We start from the raw sequence: 20,374 nt of genomic DNA, 5'->3' as shown, positions 1-20,374 counted from the left end.
AGAAATAATTCTCAGCAAACATGTCTCTTCAGGTGAATAAGTTTTAGTATTGCTTCTTCAATTTGAGTTCAGCTTGTTATAACTAGGTTTTTAGAAAATACGTTGCATTTTACTTCTGTACACACACCACTAATTGTGAGCACTTTTGTAATGGACAGGTTAACGTTCGTTGTAGGACTAGCTGATCAACACAGTTCCAGGAGATTCAGAAGTCATACCTGTGCAGGCTGCAATAAATCCTGCTTTGTTTGCATTTCATACCCTGTCAGAAAGGACCAGATGAAGCATACTTACCTTAGTAAACAATTCTACACATCACAGCGTTTGGGATATATTCTGGGTCACAAACAAAAGTATTCCCTCAGAGCTTGTGAATTCTGTGCCAAAGGGCAATTTTGGTTGCTTTGATAATCACATCTAACTATTTCGGTTTTGCCATCAGCTGCTTCTGCCAAAAATTACAATTATTGCACTGTGTTGTATAGCATGAAGTTGTAATAGTCCATTAAACACTTATATGAGAGGGCCTAAATACACAACATGTGTTTTGGCAAAGCTGACTTTCAGCCTTTACGAGGTAAAGGTAATACTGAACCTCAGAACAATATATTTCAACACAGAGGGAATTAATTTAAAGGAGCATTTGCAACCTGAAATTCATTAATGTTTATGGGTTTTTTTTATCTCTCCATAGACCATTTCAAAACATCTGCTTCTTGTAGTCACTAAAACAGCACAAATGGAAAAAACCTAGGACTTTATGAGAAGCTGATCAGTCACAAAATACTTTATAACTTGGACTGATGTACAGGCATTTATATAACAGTAAAAACCACTTACTGAAACCCCTCTTACCTAAGCAGTAATTCCTGTCTGCAGAAAATGTTTTTGCAAACCTGCTATGACTTCAAGCAGCGCAATGGTTAGAAAGCGGGTGTAGGGGCTTCTCTGAACCCTCTCCACTTCAGCTTGTGCAGCCAAGGCTGCCTTGACAGAAAAATCAGTACCATTAGCGAAACAACCCACGGCACTTGAAGAAGCGATTTAGAGGATTCAGAACAACTAAGAGTGGTTGGCAGCACATTCCTTTGATTATTGCGTACCTTCTTTCCAAGCAAAACATGAGTATTGTACTGATTGTTTTAATTCTACTGAGGCAATGCCTCCAGCACCTTCAGCACTGAAAAAGTTCTGCTCTGTAAGCACTCTTACAATGACTGCTTTGACTGGTTGAGATTATATGCACTAAAGGTTTGGCTATACTTTCCTTTTAGCAAAAAATTAACATTTTTGGTTTGACCATTGGTGGAAAGCATCCCTATTTGTTAAAAAAATGCCTGAAACATCCCACAATATATCCAAGTGACCTGTAGAAAGAATTCCACCTGATAGAACAAAAAAACTTCTGTTCCCCCTATAGTGGCCAAATAACAGAAATTTGCTTGGGAACATTAAGGGGGTACTGGAGCATTTCTCTAAAAGTGGCAGCAATAGACAGCAAGTGTATTCAAGCTGCTGAAGTCATCCCCACAAGAACATTAAAGGCCAGTGGCCTCTAGTGGATCCATTGCCTTCTACCATACCTGGAATGATCACAAGGAGTAGGAGGGTAGTGCCAGCACCTGGCCAATACACAGCAATTATCTGGCCAAACAACAAGAAACTACAATTCAGTCTTCCTTCGAGTCTGCAATCCTATCCTTCCCTTTTAAAAACAGGTCAAAAAATTGGAATTACAATGTAAAGAATGCTCAGCGGCAGACACTCCCAACCTTCCCTAGTTTTCTACAGGATAAAACTGATAGGAGTTAGGGGAGGGAGGTTTTTTCACAAGTCCACCAGGTAGGTATAATTAGGGCAACATAAAGAGTGCCTAGCAATTTAAACTTTTGAAGAGGTAAGCAGCAACAGACAAGATCCAGAAATCAGGAAAAATCTTAAAAATGGAAGACAGACGTGCCTACCAGCACTGCACACTATTTCTTCAGGAACTTCCCCCAAAAGAAAGACAGAAGAACCTGAATCCTGCCAACAGGCTGAGAAAAATATGCTCAAACTACATATTATAGAAAAAGAAGCTCCAGCCATTGCAGCGGGCCCACACATATATGCTTAGTTATATTAATGTATCACAAACAAGCTTTTAAACATATACTTTCTCACATATACACATACCTTTCTATAAATGAAAAAGTTGACTATAAGGAATGAAAGTTCTAAGAAAAGATTTTTCAACTCTTACATTTTCCAGCTTTCTGATGAAGAATCATTTTAAACATCATGTGCAAAAGAGGAAACAAATTTACTGGCATGAACTGCTCAGGCATTCAAGCAGTTGCAATGTAAAGTAGATAATATTAACATTGCATGAGTGTGATAAAACCCTGAGTAAATCAGGTTCTTACACACTATAATAAGAAATACTTGTACAGCACACATATTACTTTAAAGAAAATAAAATGGAATAAAAAGGCAGAAGTGGTTTAGAAGTTCAATAGAACGTACTCTGCCTCTGTGGCTGCACATTCAAGTACAAGTTCTGTAATCACTTTTATTGCAGTCATCACATAAGAGAATGCTGCACAAGACTTGCAGAGATAGTAACTCAACTGTGGCAGCAGAGCTTACTCAAAAAAAAATAATATCAAAAACACCCAAACCCAAGAGTATTTAGCGGTCAAAGCAGCCTGTAGCAATCTGAAGATTCATCCTAAATTACTTTGAATAGCCTGCACATTTTTCCATAACAAGGGAATAAATTGTCTGTCAAAGCACCTTTCCCGACACCCAAAGAGCTGCTCTCAAATTAGTCTTATATCCATGGACAAAGAGAAAATCTGAGACAGTCCTCACTAGTTCCTGCACATCAAGGACAGAGTAGTCTTCACACACCTCTTTCTTTTTCTTGCCAGCTGCAATACCAATTCAGGAGAAGGAAAAAAAACCATAAACAAGTTGAACAGCTAACAAGCTGAAACCGTAGATGCCCAGACACTTAATACAGAGTTAGTTTTAGATAGCATATCCCTGACCTGTTCCTGTAATACTTCATTACAGCTGCTTCTGTCTGTGACAAGAACACACTGTCCCCATCTTCAAAATAAGCAGTACTTCTTGAATTAACAAGTGTAGTCTACCATAGTCTGAAGATCTGAACTTATATGCAGGCAGACTAATAGGAGAAAAACATCCATATTGTTAACTCTTTCTATTTTGACTTTTTTAATGCTGCTCTACCAACCTGATGTGGACAGAATGAGAAGAGTGACTGGGAGTCACCAAGAAAATACAGCTTAATTTTATTACAAGGTTTAAATCCAGCAAGCAGAGTGCTGAATAACAGATATCTAATGCCTGTTGCAGAAGACAGTAGCAACACAAGCCTGCAACAACCCTTTTTTCCTTTTTTTTTTTCCTTTTTTCTTTTTTTTTTTTTCCTTCTTCAAGGAACTCAAAGCCCAGTACATCCACTCAGCCCTAGGACCCCTTTTGATCATTAGAAAAAAAATACTAACCTTATTAGATGTATTTGGAAAACATGGCAGATAAGAGATACTGTTTTCTATGTAACCATGAATTAGCATGAATTATAAATTAACACATGGCACTAGCACACGCTTTATTTCTGAGAGAAGATTTTGAGGTAAAAATAGGCAGAGATAAGTCAAGCCTTAACAATCAAACTTCAAAATCCATTTCCTGGAACCTTATCATCTCTTCATATACTTTAAAAGACACCTTATCCTATTCCCACTGAAGTTAGGACGAAAATCCCATCATTTCGAGTGGAAACTCCATTGAACTTTACTGTCTTTTTAGTGCTCCATTGAGTATACAGCCTTTTATATTCAGTATAGGGAAAACTGTAACTACAGGGCGAACAGCATCTCCTCAGCAGAGAGTTTTTACCACATACTTTAGTCATACGTTTTGTGTGAGTGCTGCAGCAAAATGCTTTAAAAATGGCAGACAGGGACCACAGTACACACAAATTCATAATCTTTCCTTTACCCATCCTCTCCTTCTTTCCTACCATACCATTTCTCCTCAAAAGCTTTCCATTAATTTATCAGCCTTTTCTAAAACAATGTATTTTTAGTGTTAATAAAAAGCTATTCTGCTGTTAACCGCCAGAAGCATGAGAAACATAACAAAATACTATTGACAGTTACCCATTAGTCAAGCTCTCGAAAGTGTGAAGAAAAGTCAAAATTATCTCATTCATTAAACAAAAGAGAAAAGGATCCATTAATCTGATAGTCAAACAGTACACACCAATACAACCTTCATAGGTCAGAATCTGGTGGTTTTGTATCGACTAGCAACTTGTCCTGATCAAACACTGAGGAAACAGCCCACCACTTCCATGCCGTTATACTGTAGCTTCAGAAAGGTTTTTACGTTTTGGGAGACCTGACGATCAGCACCTCCTACAAACAACTAGATAACCATGAATTAGTATGATTATAACCAAGCAAAGAGATGGATTTCTTCGTAAGTATTTCAGTGAAGTATTTTCACTTCACAATGAATGCCATTACTAGCCCCTTCACAGAAGGGCTGTTAAACGTTTAAATATTTTTTAAAATCTAGTCAAAATATTCCAAAGTACAGTCCAAAACAGTAATCTGTTCATGTAGTAGTGGTTGAGAGAGACAATTCTCAAGCAACAGCTAACATTCTGATATTAATACCATGCCACAGTGAATTATGTTTTTTTTTTTTTTTATCAGTAACTAAAATATCTATTCACCAAAACCGCCACGTGGTGTGTGCAACTCCCCCTTCAAGCTATGTGATGTAGGTTTGGAGTGAAAATGTCCCTCAAACAAATAGGCAAATTAGCCCGCTGGCTCCTGTGCAGCTACACACAGGCATATTACTTGGGGAAACAATGGTTGTAATGAAGCACAGAGCACCCGAACACCAAGTGAGACCCATTCTTAAGAAAATAACATGTACACAAACGGCTCCTAAAGAAGCTGCGTTCAGCCATACCACCTACAGTTTTTCCTGCATCTGTTCCAGATAAAAGAAATTACTGAAGAAATCTTTTCGAGTGTTCACGCCCACGTAGAACTTCTTTTATAAAGCCCTTTTCATCAACAACAGAAGCAACCAAAAAGCCCAACAAAAACATTAACAACAAAACTCCAAGTCCCCAAAGATGATAATCTCCGATGATTTGTACCTATCCTCCAGGCAGTACAGGCAGAAAGGATTTCAAGAGGCACTTACTGTTTTATACCTGACAGTATAATGACTTCTCCCAAAGCTTTTCTTTCTTTTGGTACTCTTTAAACATCTCTAAAGATTTTTCAGCAGGAGAGATTCTGGGGAAGCATCCTGTAGCTAGTGGAACCATGCGGAAGGCCTGCTTAAGAACACTGCACTGAACACACAGATATTTTGATTTTTACATGCAATATATTAACAGAGTAGCAGCCAGCACAAATATTTAGCTGCCACATACAGCAGTGTTACATCAAGCTTATGCAGAAATTTTCTCTTTGTCAGTTACAGAGTAGGAGATGGTAGTCAAAAGTCTTGGCAGAGTCAAGTGCTGAATTATGGATGACAGAGAAATGGGATATAAAAACCTCTCCATCTCTAAGCCACTGGTATAAGGTTTAAACAGGTTGTTGGACTGAGACAAGAGAAGCTGCTGGGAAAAACTCACATGAATAGGGCCACAAAAAAATTAAGGTTGAAATGGACCTCAGGAGGTCCTTCCTCTAGCCCAGCCTCCTGCTTAACTTGGGGGCAGCTATTATCTGAGAAAAAGGTTGGTCGATCTAGGAGGATTTGACACGGAGAAGTGTTCGCTTCGCAGAACCCACCACTGCATAGAGTGACTTCATCAGGTCGGGAAGCGAAAAGCAACAGATTCTGGATTGCCTTCTTGTTCCACTGTGGTGGTCTTTCCATGCCACAGTGGATGCAAATTACCTGGGGAGCCACAGGGAAAACTAGGATTGTTTCTTCTGTTATTTATTATTCTTCAAGGGGAGATGAAGATGCATATTATATGACTTTTTTGGCTGATTGGGCTTTTTTCTAACCTGTTTATATGCAAAATAGAAACTTAAAAGGCAGAAAGCAGTTTGGGCTTACATGTTATGGAAAATACTAGACCTCCACGGAAAGAGCAGAAGCAAGTGCCTTTATGGCGTGCATCTAGCCCGTTCTTTGTTGATCTAATTTACAGGATAGACTACTTTTATTACAATTGACAGAGTGTATAAACCTGGCTAGCAGTCACCACACGCAACAAATCCATTGTGTATAGTGGAGACAGACCAAATGACAAGTCTAAGTTACCCACCTGTGATTTTTTTCTTAATTAAATTCTATAAAAAGCTCACTTTCTGCATTCCCACCAGAAAGCTTATTTGCCCAGAGGGCCAGATAGGAGGCGAGTACAAGTGACTCACAGCTAGTTTAGTAAGCCAGGCAGAGAAATTCCACCAAGAGTGTTTTCCAGTAGAATTTCTCTGTCAACATTACAGCAGATGGTTTGATTTGCATAAAGTCTGACAAAACAAGAGGAACTATTCTGGCTTCCCAACATATCACCTGCTCTCCTTCTCAGGAATTGATCTTGTGGGTCAAAGTGAAGTGATATAATTTCCTGATCAATAGTAAACGACCACACGACCAGGCCTGGACTCAAAGATCCTAATTCTTTTTAGCAGACCCCCAGATAGGGATTTTAGAGTTTACTGGGAGAAATGGAATTCCTTACACAACTACATTTTGCTTTAAAGTATGTGTATTTTCTGCCGTTATTAGTCTGTTCACCCAGCACTAAAAAAATAAAAAATAATTTAAAAATATTCAATTCCTAGTATCCAACATCCAGAACAACAGGTAACGTACTTTACTGAAACAGGGAGGCCAGCGTGCCACTGTAGATGTTGAACATCCACACAGCCCGCTTTCCCACACCCTCTAAAGTTTGAAGGTTTAGGAAGATAAGGTAAAAAGCGAATTACAAAGATCTGAGAAACAGAATTGCCAAATCAGCCTCATTTTAGAATTGCAAACAATATAGATCCTTCTAAAGCGGGGCATTAAAGAAAAACTGTGGGCAGTATAAATGGATTTCAGCCAATCCTGTGATATAAGGGTCCTTAGGTGATCTTTTTAAGATGGCATTAGCTAGAGAAGCCCAACTCTATTAAGAAAACTTTGCTGGGGAGGCAAAACAGAAGATCACCTCTGCACTGAGCGCAGCGTCAGAACAGCCAAATAGACCAGCTCATTCCAAGACACTCAGTAAGAAAAATTCATGCACAAAGTGTCAAAGTAATGATTTCCACTATTGTGTGCTACTAACTCCCTCAAAATACATCTGCATAGGTACACACTGTTCTTCGAAAGGGTGAATTTATGACAGTGAATAGATACGTTATTGTAAAAAGATGGAAGAGTAACTCACAGGAACACCAAGGGAAGAGAGATAAACAGGTTTCAGAGTGCAGTAGATGCCAGCCAAATGAAGGAGCTGCTCAGAAGCACTCGGGCACCTAGCAAGGCAGCGCTGCAACTCTTGACTGGAAATGGAAACCATGCATAAAAGCAGATTGCCTGCAAACATCCACCTGTACTTTGCGCTTTACTAACATTTATTACTTTAACAGTGGACTGAAAGAGAATCAAAACAAAAATTGCAAGCAGTTCACCCAGTACAATTTTAAGGGCATTATACGCTTTGACACATCCAGTGTACGTTTCATTGAACTATTTTCCTCGCCAGTGAGAGAACCTGACAGTTTTAATATTAGCTATTCCCACGGCTGATACACACTTCTAAATTATAAAGTAGCACAGGAAGTATTTGAATACAGATACTTGCAGCAGTCTCAGCTTTCTTAGTACTTGACAACTGACTTGTTTAGGATAACAGGAAAAGAGTACATGTGGGAAGGTAAGAGAAAAAGTAGCAGTAAAATGCCTGGTTAAATTACTACAATGTCTTTCTTGAAGTTCCTAGAAAGCACAGGTAGCCATTATTGCAAACATAGGGGTGGCTAAGACTGTCACTTTAAATTCCATTCTCCTTAAACAGTAGAGGGAAGCTAGGAAGAGGAAAGTATATATATTTGCCCAATGCTTATACTCTCCCACTGGGCAGCTGGTTTTGGCCAATATCTGAGATGGAGCACTGGGCTAGATGGATTTTTAGCATGACCTTGTGCTGACAGTCTATTGTTCATACAGATGCCTTCATTTCCTTTTATCCTAGAACAGCATGGAGTATCCTGGGGACAGATTTATCAGTGGCTATCCATCCTTGGGGTAAGGTGAGCATTTATCTCATAGGCTAATAACTGCAGTGAAACCCTCAGGACATAAAAAGAATTAAGATCTGAGCCTGATCCCATCCTTCTAGTTTCACAACACGGATTCTTATAGTATGATATGGAAATTATTTAATTTCCACTGATTTAATTGGAATTATTTCATTTCTACACAGTTTCTTGATCAGATTCAAGCCCTTATTACTAAAAGAGAACTCTAATAAATTTTACCATATGAGCCACAGGGTCCCTACAGGGTTGTGTACCCTTCTGCTCAACTATGAAGAGCATTTTACATCCTTTTTCCTCAAAAGTCTATTGTAAAATATTTAGGAAAAAAAAACCCTGCCTTCTTTTTAATGGTATAAAAAAGAACTTTGTTAATTCAGTGAATGCCTACTCAGGCTCTGAAGAATTTGTAGTATTCAACCATAGATCTTTGTAGTGAACAACAAGTCCAATCATTCTGGCTGCATTATACAAAGTTCCAGGAATTCTTTGGCATGGAAGAACTTAGGCACATTTTCTCTGATATATAGAAATAATATTTTATTTAAAGATATATCCCACAGAAGCCAGTCTTGACAAAATGTATTTTAACTATAAACAAGTATTTTCACATTATTTAACTCCATTTGTGACTTCTTCATGACCAGCTCAACTGGCTTCTTGCCCCTGAATTACAATTCATGCACAAATTCTTTACACCAGTAAGTAGATACATAGCACTGACAGGAGAAGGAGCTCCAACAAAACTTCATCAGATTTTTCATTTTTAGAAATCAGTGCTTTTGACTAAATAAATGATCATGGAACAAGGGATCAAAACACGTTTGTGTTGTAAACTGGCCAGGTGATTCTTGGACTCCCCTAAACCTCAAGCAACACATACTGACAAAGAATGAAATTTTATTGGTTTTGCATTCCTTGTATTAACTTCTTATTTTACCAAACTCCTCATTCTGAGGCTTTTAAAAATAATACAAGTAATTTATTCTTGCCATTTGCATGTATAATAAAGAATATCTAAGGATATAGGTCCTTTCAAATTAAGCTAACATTTGTTTTAATAAATAAAATAATTCAGTAATAATGAAAAGGCTCTTTTTCCAATACCCATGTTATTCTTTAATGCTACAGCCTGACCCTACAACCATCAAACAATACACCATTTCTGGTCAGTGAGTGACAGCTGCAATCACATAAGGGATTGAGGTATCATAATTTCCCTTTATATCCTAGACAGAACACAAAAGCAAAGATGTATGTGCAGTGGCAACAAATACTGAGTTTGACTTTTGATTAAAATATATGGGGAATTCAAAATAAAACACAAGGCAGCTAGCAACCAAAGTTCAACACCAATTTATTCTTCCCAGCAGCTGAAATCAAAGCAACACTAAATGCAGTAAACCTGTTTCTAATCATGGAAAAGAGCTGGAAACGTTCTATGGTAACTTTCTTGTACTGCTACATCAAGCTTTCTTAATTTGGTATCCATGAAACATCCACCTACTTCAGAACTGATCATTCATATTAGTTTGTCCACATTAACAGCATATAAGAAATATGCCATGAATTAGACCAAAACCAGTCTCAAAATCTAGCTCCTCCAGAATGTAAATATCCCCAATCTACAAGCAATAAAAACATACAGCTGGCTTGTTAAAACAAAAAATATTAATGCATGACTTCCCCAAAAAACTTTTAGGTAGGTTTAAAAATGAAAGCCACCTATCATCTCTTTTTGAAATAATATAATTTTAACACTGTCAGAACATCGGATACTATGCAACAGGTTTTAACCCTTATTGTGACCAGCTCTAAATACAGGACACAAAAGAATTGTTCACTGAAGTTCTTCCCATTTCTGCTTGTACTGTAAACAAGTCTCTGCATAATAAACAGATATGGAAGAGCGCGTGCACGTGGACTAAAAACAAGAGTTCAGTTCTCAGAATGAAACTGTTGGCTTCTGGTTGTGTAAGCTGTGTATCTTCAATGAGGTTGCAGTAATGCCGGAAGCATTTCTGGGTGAATTCAGCCCTTATTCTCCCCAAACTGTCTGTGTTCTTTATTTACTTACTTACTCACTTAAAGAAAGGCTTCTTAAAAGAGATTTCACATTCAATAAAATTCTAGGCCTCTTCCATCCTTCCCTGAGTTAAAAATATTCTATCACTAGAGCTATTGTACATAACTCTTAAACACCTTTTGTTCCAAGTGAGATCATAGTCCTTTAGATATAAGACCCTTTTACCCATTAGATGGGTTTTCTTATTAAAAGTGCTCTAAATGCTAATGCCTTGAGTGAATTCAGAAAAAGAAGAATGAAAACATTTTATGGGAATTTTTTACATTTGTGGCATGGCAGTGAAAGACAAGGATGCACAGAGTCTTACTGCCAGAGGACATAACACGCCCTTGCTGAAAACAGACTTGAGTGACTGCATTTTCTAAACTTGAGAGCACTAAGCCAAAAAAGATGATTTTGACCTATTTCACAAAACCGTCTATTTGGACTCACAGGGGTAAATTTCTAGAATAGGCAGCTGGGTCAGCTAAGGATTTCCCATAGCAGAAATTGAGAAAATTCAGACTACTTCTGGTGTTTCAAAACAGCAGGTAACAGGCACAAGTACCTTACTCATACTCCTGTGTTAGTCTCATCTTTCAATAACATAATTACCTTTTCCTATAGATCTTTGGTCATTATTTTAATGTTTCCTGTAATTGCTTAATGCAGTTCTTGAAAACATTTTCATTTTTGTAAGTTAAGTTTGTTCAAGTTACCCAAAGCTACAGCAAAAAAAAGAGGAACATCACAAAGCAGAGAAACCAGCCTTTAGTTTGTATAGTAATTCCGAAGATTTATCAAACCAACTGGGAATATAAAGGAAACAGTAAATACAAAAATATATAGGATAGTTAGTAAGACTTTTCCAATGTCAGCGCAGGATTGTATCTCACAAAAGCTTATTGAAAACTTTGTGCACCCTAATTTTAGCATAAAACTTTTAGACTTTTCTTCCTCTCTGTTGGAAATTAAAATTACATTTAGATGTGCTAAGCAAAGAATTAATATCATTTCTTCTACTTGCACCTCCAGTTAAATAACAGATGTCTTTCCTTGATACTCAGAGCCATCAAAACTTTGTTTACTTTTGTGTTTTACTCTCCAGTTACAATTCTAATCACCATTAGGCGTGTGTATCTCTATCATTGGCTGTTTTGCAGCAGATATGTCGAGCTGTAAAGGTAAAATTACAAAATTTTCTTTTCAATTGCAATGGCCCCTGATCTATTACAAAAAACAAACTTCCATCTCTAAGCAACTGATCTCTTAGCAACAAGAAGCACCTGCATAAAAGATGCCACTGACAGTGATCACCAGAAAACCTACTCAGATCTTTAGAAGGAGCACATCAGTAACAAAGATAGCACTCTTCAGTAAAAATCAAGAAGTAACAAGGGGACACAGGTAAATTTTTAATTAATATTCTAGCATTTTTCTTCAAACAGTGTGAGTAGGACATTACAGAAATGTTTTTTATTTTGTTTTTAAGTGGGAAGTATGCCTTCTGGAGCTGCTTTGATCTGAGTTACTGTAATTAATTTTGTGTAAATTTTATGTTGTCACGATCTAAATAGAGATATTCTTTTTTAGTAGAAAATCTGCAGGTCTTAAAGCAAATTCTTGGTATTAAAATAACAATAACATGTTATATATTTTGTAAATATTCTACAAAGTTTCTTTTTAAAAAGATGCCATAATGTTCTTGCAGAATATTCATCCTTAGAAAGTATTCACTTCGTTCAACCTTTCAAACTGTTTCTATTGCATCAAGAAATACTAAAACTTCTTAAGTTTTATAGGTACAGGCTCCACCAATTAAAAAATCAAACCTGTTCACCGTTTCTGTGGTTTCTGATTTCATTCTATCTACTTTGAAGTGGATTTTGTTCTAATCACTACTTTTCATGCAAAGATGTGTACCATGACAAAGTTAATTTAGAATACATAGCACAGCTTGGACACTGCCAATTGTTGACAATGTACAGCAATGTAGAATTACTTGGAAAGTGAGTGAATTTGGACAATACAGCATTTCCAAGCATCATGGTAACAGCAGCAAAAAATCTATTATGAGTGAGGTTAACAAAAGGTCATCAGGTAGAACAAGTCTGGAACGGACCCAGAGAATTTGTTTACTCTGTCATAGCTTGATCTCTCTCAGTGGTGCCTTGTTGTGGAAAAGTGCTGTTTTTCTTTAAGCTACTACATCTTAGTTAATGATTATTTCTGATTAATAAAGTCATTTGCAGGAAGAATAGTTTAAGAACAGTCATGCATTATTCCTTAGTCGTCTTTTTTCAAATACCCAGATAAGTTTTCTGCAAGATTAATTTACATACTCTGATAGAATACTTGGAATTTATAGCCCAAAAAAAGGTCAGAAAAATTTAATTTACATTTCTTACAGACTGTTCCCTTCTGTGTCAACTAACTTTTTGCTTAAGTTGGTCAAAGTATTTGCTAGCAATAAAAGTACTACAGCAGAGACATAATTATGGCAGAGTGCACTGCCTTCTATCTGCCAAATTAGAAACAAACCCACTCACCCAGTGGCAATAGCAAACCATAAAAAACATGTTAGAAAGGAATCTCAGTTGTCTATCCCACAACTCATTTTCTAGTTAGTTTTGAGTTAATTGGGGTTTATGTTGTTTTGAGGAAACTTTGAGGTAGACAGGCAGTAAAATACATTCTTACTGATACTGCAGAAGTTTGCGTATCTCCATAGCTCTTTTTGATGGCTTACAAGCACTGACATACCTATTCTGCTTCAGGAGATGTATGTTTCAGATTAAACCCTTTTACCATCTAACGGGGCTAGTACTTTTCATGGACATCATGTTGGTTCCTAAGCAACAATGGGACCTTTTGTGAAAGGTACTAAAATTGGCAAGTTATTTTTCAAAATCATACATCAGACTGCAATTAAAACCTCAGAAGAGGACATAGTCCAAATTCTAATTTCAGATCATTATTCTTCTGAAAGAAAATTCACCATATAATTAGATTGTTCAGAAAGCAGAAACCCTTATTGTACAGTCATTTGGGAAGCACATAGTGTACCTTGCCTCGCACATCCATGCTGTATAAATAGCTACAAGAAAGTAGTATGGACACTAGCCAGAAAGGAAAGAGATGACTACCGAATTTTGAGTTACACAGAGCAGGTTACCACTCCAAGTCTTGCTTGCTACAATCGTGGTTGTACGACTGGCTGGTTATTTTGAAGGCTTAACATTCCAGTAGAGTGTGATTTTTCAGGGTGTTAATATTCATCCTCTGAAGATCAATTTAGACATCTAAAGTAACTAGCAATTTCTAGAAGGATATGTGGCGAATCAAGACTTTCTGAATGACAGAACTCTCACTAGCTAGCCCCAAAGACAACAATCCAACCAACCTGACAGTATACTATAAATACTTTATTTTGGAAGCTCACTAAGTTCCATGATCAATAGCAACATGAAAAGCTTATTTAGCCATTTCATTGATAATTTATCATCTTGGTCGGTACTTGGTTATGTCAGCAACATCAGATCTTTCGCATTAGGGAACACTAAAAGAACCCAGTAACCTCTTTGGAATGTTTACAGGCAGGACTTAATAGCTCCATTGCACCAGAAAAACCATTTGCATAAATCACAAGGAGAAGAGCAGCCTGTAGGATACCTATTTGACTATCACTTGCAGAAATTACAGCTCCAAGCTCATTACAGTGGCTTCAAATGGCTTATCCATGATACCCTAATGTGTGTGTAAATGACTCCCTTTTTGATACATAGCAACTTCTGATTTAACCCCAAAGATATCTCAGTAGATGATCTGGAATGACTGGCACAAAGATGGTAAGTTCACAAGATGAAGGTTGCAACCATCATGTAAAGGCATAGAGAAGAGGCATTGCCTTTACTGCAGTTACCCAAACAAATAATAATATGCAATGTAGAGTCCTAGATTCATAGAAGATATCTTTAATGTATTTGTTTCCCTGTTAATGGGCTCAATCTCCATTGACCAGTTAAGTCTCAGACACGCTAGTGCTAGCTGGTGCTCAGGAAACTAACTGACCAAACAGACTCCAAACAACAGGAACGTCTGCAGCATTTACAACAGCACTGCAACTCCAACTTCTCTGCACCTTGCAAACTTACAGTACATTTTGAGTAGGAGGGCTGAAAAGAAATCAACTTCAGTGGCCACTGAGGCAGGTGAGAAAAGCCAAGTATCATTTACAGTGTGTATGAGCCACTGGTGGCCACCACTAACATGTAACAAACATACGGTAGCATTTTAGACGTGATACTGAAGGCTGACAGAACTTAAAAATGCAGAGAAACATGCTCTAGGGATAAAGCCTATTCAGCTGTGAAACAAGGTAGCACTATCATAAGAAGGCTCACTAAAATTAAGAAAACCACTGTTCCAAATAATAGCAGAGCCATCAAATGTAACAATCTTCCTTATCTCACAGTACAGACATTTTTTCAACACCATGAAACCATGGATATGTTCTGCATTTCTGTCTCACTTACCCTCTGGCACATTAGGCTCCCACCTCCCCCTTCACTTGTCAAGAGCCCCTTTAGATTGCCAGGAGGATTGTTATTAAATTCCCACTTCCAAGCTTATGCTGAAAGCTGTCCCCTCTTCCTTCCCTCTTCCTCTAACCTAAACAACAGAAAAATTTATAAGTGCCCTTTAGACCAGACTTCATAATAAGCAAGTAGTACCAAATTACTCTACAACGCTACAATGATCATTCAACGTTGCTAGAATACATTTCCATAGTAATTAGTTGTGATAGACCTCTGCGACTATACAGATTCTAGCCCACTGACTCGAACTCTAGAAATGGCTGAAAAAGGCAACTAAATGCCGTACATTCATTCCCTAATGTTCACATTTTATCATAATTATCTTTCTTTTAAGTTGCAGAGGATTGAATTAAAATAGAAAACAGATCTAAACAAGCCAAAGTGCTTGCAAAAGTGGATTAATAAAAACATTAACTTTAAAAAGGCTGTTCTGCACATTGCAATTGCAAACGGAAACATTTATAACGGTTCTGGAGCACAGGATCAGACTGCTAAAGCACAGATTCAGAGCAAGTGAGAAATGAATAAGAGAAAAAAAATACTAAAATCAAAGAATGTCACAACAAGAGTAACACAATATCAGATGACCAATAAATTGTGGTGGAAATCTCTCAGTGACATCCCCATTGCATCCTGAGAGAATTAGCATTAGAAGAGACCACAGAATAGCAGGGAGCAATTTCCAGGGTGCCACTAAATAAACACACAACCTGATGTTTACAGAATAATTGTACAGCTCAGTTTACAAGGAATGGTAATCGCTCTCAAGTTTAAAAAAGTATTTTGATGCGTTCTCAAATTTAAAGCCCACAGACTTTCAAGGGAACAAGACAATCCCTGTATCGAGGCTTATGTGACACTTGGTGAGGATCATCCACTTCAAATTAATTAATTTTTCAAAAGGAATGTAGCCATGTAACAAAAATGTAGATTCTTTTTAGTGGTTCTTACAATAGGTTCCATGCAAATACAACTGCTTTTACAGTAGTTCCACATATGTTGTCTTATTCAACAGCTGGGAAAAGAATTTCTGACTTTGCAATAAAATCCACAATTTAAAGGTAATATTAAAATACTTGCATGGAACTCCTTCAGCACTAGTTCTATTAAAGGGATCCGACATGCCGTTAAGACTCTGACAGTTCTCATCCTATGTTAAGTGCTGTAATCCCAATACAATAAGATTGTTACGTGCCTAAACCTAATTAAAAACAACTATTTGTCAGAAGGTACTGTGTTCCTTTTAGGCTACATCAACATCGGCAAATGGGAGCAGATCTGTAAAATAAAACAGATGGCAATGATCTACTCCCTACACTATACACATTTCCTGGGAGTTCGCTTCAATGTAGATCTAAACTGGTTTTGTCATTTGAAACCCCATTAAAAACTGGTGTGCATGAGACACCTTTGGAGTACATTACCCGATTTATTTTATTTTTAGTTTGCATGCTCTGAGATTGCTCTGTAACATGTACTGAAGCATGGGAATAGGATTAACCTGAAGGTTTGCTATCAAAGCATGCCCCTGATACAAACTAAAACCCTGGTACAGAAATCATGAGCCACCATCCTTCTGCACGTTCAGGCAGCACCCACAGAACAAATCCAAGAAACTTAACGCTGTACCTAGCTGGGCATTAGCCTGCTCGGTTGTGAAACACACAGCAAAAGCTATCCACATACTGTCATGGAGAAAACTGAACCTTTACAGTCTGCATGAAACCATCAACCAGAACTGAGTGAAAACAGGCAATATATAGAATCATTTTCAAGAAAGAAATGATTTTGTCAGATCTGCCATTAAATTTTAATACATAAAATAACGTTAAAATACTTGTACGTTGCTAGCTCTATTAAAGGGATCTGACATGCTTTGTCTGAGAAAATAAAGACTTACTGGGCTTACATAAGCCAATAGATTTCTTTCTGTATTAAATCAGTCTATTTGAAATTTTAGTTACTCAAACCATTTAGTTAAAACCGGTCAGTTGCTTCAGATGCTGCTAATACTGGTCACTAACATCTGGGGATTTATAACAAGTAGAAGATATTTTTCCCTTCATGTCTCTCCTGAAAGATGTACTACTACTGAGGAAATAATTCCAGCGCTCAGAAATAGATCTTCAAGAGCTTTCAAGCAGTTTTATGAGCTCCTTGTCAACATTATCAGAAAATTTCAGCTCCAATTCTACAACACGATGCATAACTTGCTCTTTTACTGACACAGTCATTAAGTACAAAGCTTTAACTGGAGTAAAAGGGTTCAACAGAGTTGTCCTTTAGATATATGGACTTTTTTCTTTACTGTGGATCCTGTCGTCATTCGTCAGACCACCTTTTGCAAGAAAAGGTTAAACTGAACCTAGAAATTGCTCACACTGCTTTAGTCAAGGCCTAAAGCCTGAAGGGCCCTCTGTTGGCAGATGCCTTCCCAGCTGTTAAGATCCACAAGTGTCGGATCAGGCAGCCTGTGCAAATTCCTCTTTTTTGTCGCAAAAGCATTTCCTTATTATAAATCTATTTCCTCCCACTCTGATTTTAAAATATATTTTGCCTCAGCTTCGTCCCCCTTCTGCCATATAAGTAACAATCAGAACCAACAAACCCCTCTGATCAGGCACGTGCCTCAACCAGCTGCAAGGAAAAGGAAAATTACATATAGAAGATTTCAAGACAAAATGAGCAAGAATAGTGAAAGTTTCTTTCACACACAATGGGTACTCTAGCTTTTTTCCATTTCTAAACTTCTGCAGTCTATTCAGTGACTACTTACTATCAAAATTTACTTAGCTGAGTTTTTATTAGAAGCGATTTACCTCATGGACAATTCTTCCAAAATACAATGGGCACAAGCAGGATGAGCAGTTCAGTTGAATTATTTTTAAAGTGAATTTTTCATGGTCTAGTTGCCTTTTGCAATTAAAAAAAACATCAGAAAAGCAAACTCTGAAAGCCTGCTTGGATCATACTCATTGAAATAAGGCAAACTTCTCAATACAAGAAATGTCAATTGTTTGTTTTAAGAGCTTTAGGAGCCACTTTAACTAAAACCAAGACTGTTTCAGATCAGTTCAAGAGTGTAAAAATGATTCAAATTAATATAGTGCCTCTTATCCACATGAAAACATAATCCAGCATATAAAAATTACAGATCTAACAGCAAAGTGCACACTGATATATAGGGTATCATACCACAGCAAAAGAGATTTTATTCTTTTACTAAAAGATTATAAAATTAAGAAGTTGGGGTAATCTAGAACTGAAAACCCAATCCATTACAATCTGCGTATTTTGAAAAGGAAGACACCTGCCTCCATTTCTCTGTCAAAACAAAGATAAGCTTTAGCTGTGAATAACTAATAACTGAGCAAGATCAAAACTCAGGGTCGAATTTTAGAAACGAAAAGGGGCAGACTCATGCTGGCAAAGTACACCATGAAACATATCAGCATCTTGAACTCGTAGTAGGGCTTAACCTACAGATACAATATTCATAGACAGATACACATTTGTACGTAAAGGTGTGTGTATTTCATACCACCCAAATGCATAACCACCTACATAATTCTCTTTGTAGGGGATATGAGGCAGAAAAACTACTGTACAGACACACCCGAACGTCTTGAAGACGAGACAAACAACAAAAAATAATGAAAGTCAGAGTCAACCTGTGGCAATGGAGTACAAAGATGAAGTTCATCCAGATCCAGAGAGAAAGCAACAGAAAAGTGAAACTATATGCCCTAAGTGTAGTTATCTCCTTCTATAACACTGTAAGCTCATATAGCGGAAGGGACTGAAAATAATAAAAGTACTTACATATACACACAGGCATGCTTTTATTGTGGTAACAAATAGTATTCAAGGAAATCTAAAGCTAGCATTTTTACTTGTACTGAACAAATATAAGTAGTGTGCAGCAGTATATTAGTGAAACTAATAAATAGCATTACACGATAAATAAATGCCTGTGATTACAAAAACATTTCACAACATGCAAGTCAGTACAACATACACAAGATGTGTTATGTACACAGACACTTCCAGAAGCGCTAGCTTTTGGAATAGCATGCATGTTTATAAAAGGTCACCTGGCATATTGTGCCATGGTCATGTTGGATCACCACCATGCCAGGAGCCTTGCATAGGAATCATCCAAAATAGCGGAGCATTGCATGCACCTACAATACTCTGAGCCACTGCTTGCTCCCTTCCCCAGAGTTTTCTCTGTACTCTGTACATTTTCTACTTCGACCATAAATACCAATCTTCTTCCTATTTAGAAAGCATCTATCACATTCTTGGCTTAGCTTAATATAATTATAGCACTGACAGTTACTGACAGTTGCAAAGAAAGCTGTACTACTGCAATGGGAGACCAAAGCAGAAGATAAACAAGAAAGCACTTGCTGAAAGTAAACTGCAACAAAGAGTTTCCTATTAAGTAAATACATCCCTCAATTATGAAATAGCTGCAGGAAGGAACAAAGCAAATCTATTCTTAATTATTGTCAGAGCAAAATTAAGAAATTATTTTGCTAAGAAATTACTGTGCAGATGCAAGCAGTATCTTTCTGTGGGTATGTAAGTTCTCATTCATACACTATATTTTTCCAAGTATTTAGCAGAAGAACTTAAAGAAATGCAATACATTATATCATACTCAAAGGCTGACAATAAAAAGCTCATAATACATTATTTCAAACAAAACCCTGGGGTATGCTCTATCTGCATAATGAAAAATTAATGCAGTTATTCTGGAAATTCAAGGACTCTGGCACCACAGGCATGCAGGAAGGAAAAAGGCTAGGGAACAGAGACAAAAGGTTGCAAGTGAACTCAGTCAGTGCTTCCACATGTGCTGAAAGTTTAATTTCTTGTGTTTTGGTTAGAAATTTGCAAGGAGTAAACCTCGGTATTGGCCAGCCAAGTCAATATCAGAGATAAGAGGTCTGTCAGCCAAAATATCCAAAACTATGCTTCAACATCAAGGTCAGAAAAGCTTTGTTATTTCCAAACAAAAAGAGCATCTGCTGCATGCCTGTTTCAGCTTGTGATGTAGCTTGTCCTGGCAAGCAGTCCAGGCAGTCACTCATTATAAAATAAAGCTACCTCAGGAGCTAATTTGCTCATTTACAGGGCTTGCAAAGGGGTTGAGAGGTACCAGCTAAAGCTGAATAGATCTTTGAGCTTTGAAATCTCTGCATCTTTCCCCTTTCTCTCTAAATCCATGCAGAATCTCTTGGAAAAGATGGTGCTGGAAACTCTGAATCCAATGCACTACAACATCACCGGCCTCATACCGGACACCGTGCCAGTGGCCACAGTGCCCATACTCATTCTCATGTGCTTTCTGTTTCTAATATGGAATCATGAAGAAATCTCATCAATACCAG

The 20,374-nt window shown here is 37.4% G+C and overlaps 1 protein-coding gene across 1 annotated transcript in view; it reads left to right on the top strand.

Moving 5' to 3' along the window:
• The window catches only part of CYP19A1 (cytochrome P450 family 19 subfamily A member 1), a 49,477-nt gene that overhangs the window by 9,946 nt on the left and 19,157 nt on the right, over nucleotides 1-20,374 (top strand). The window contains exon 1 of the mRNA XM_080394914.1: nucleotides 1-20,374. This exon is cut by the window's left edge and continues 9,946 nt beyond it. Coding sequence (XP_080251040.1) covers nucleotides 20,209-20,374 — 166 coding nt within the window. The 5' untranslated portion in view covers nucleotides 1-20,208.

The sequence above is a fragment of the Falco punctatus genome (genome assembly GCF_963210335.1).
Source record: "Falco punctatus genome assembly, chromosome: 7".
NCBI lineage: Eukaryota > Metazoa > Chordata > Aves > Falconiformes > Falconidae > Falco > Falco punctatus.
The sequence above is the reverse complement of the archived record's forward strand: the minus strand, read 5'-3'. Positions and strand labels throughout refer to the sequence as shown.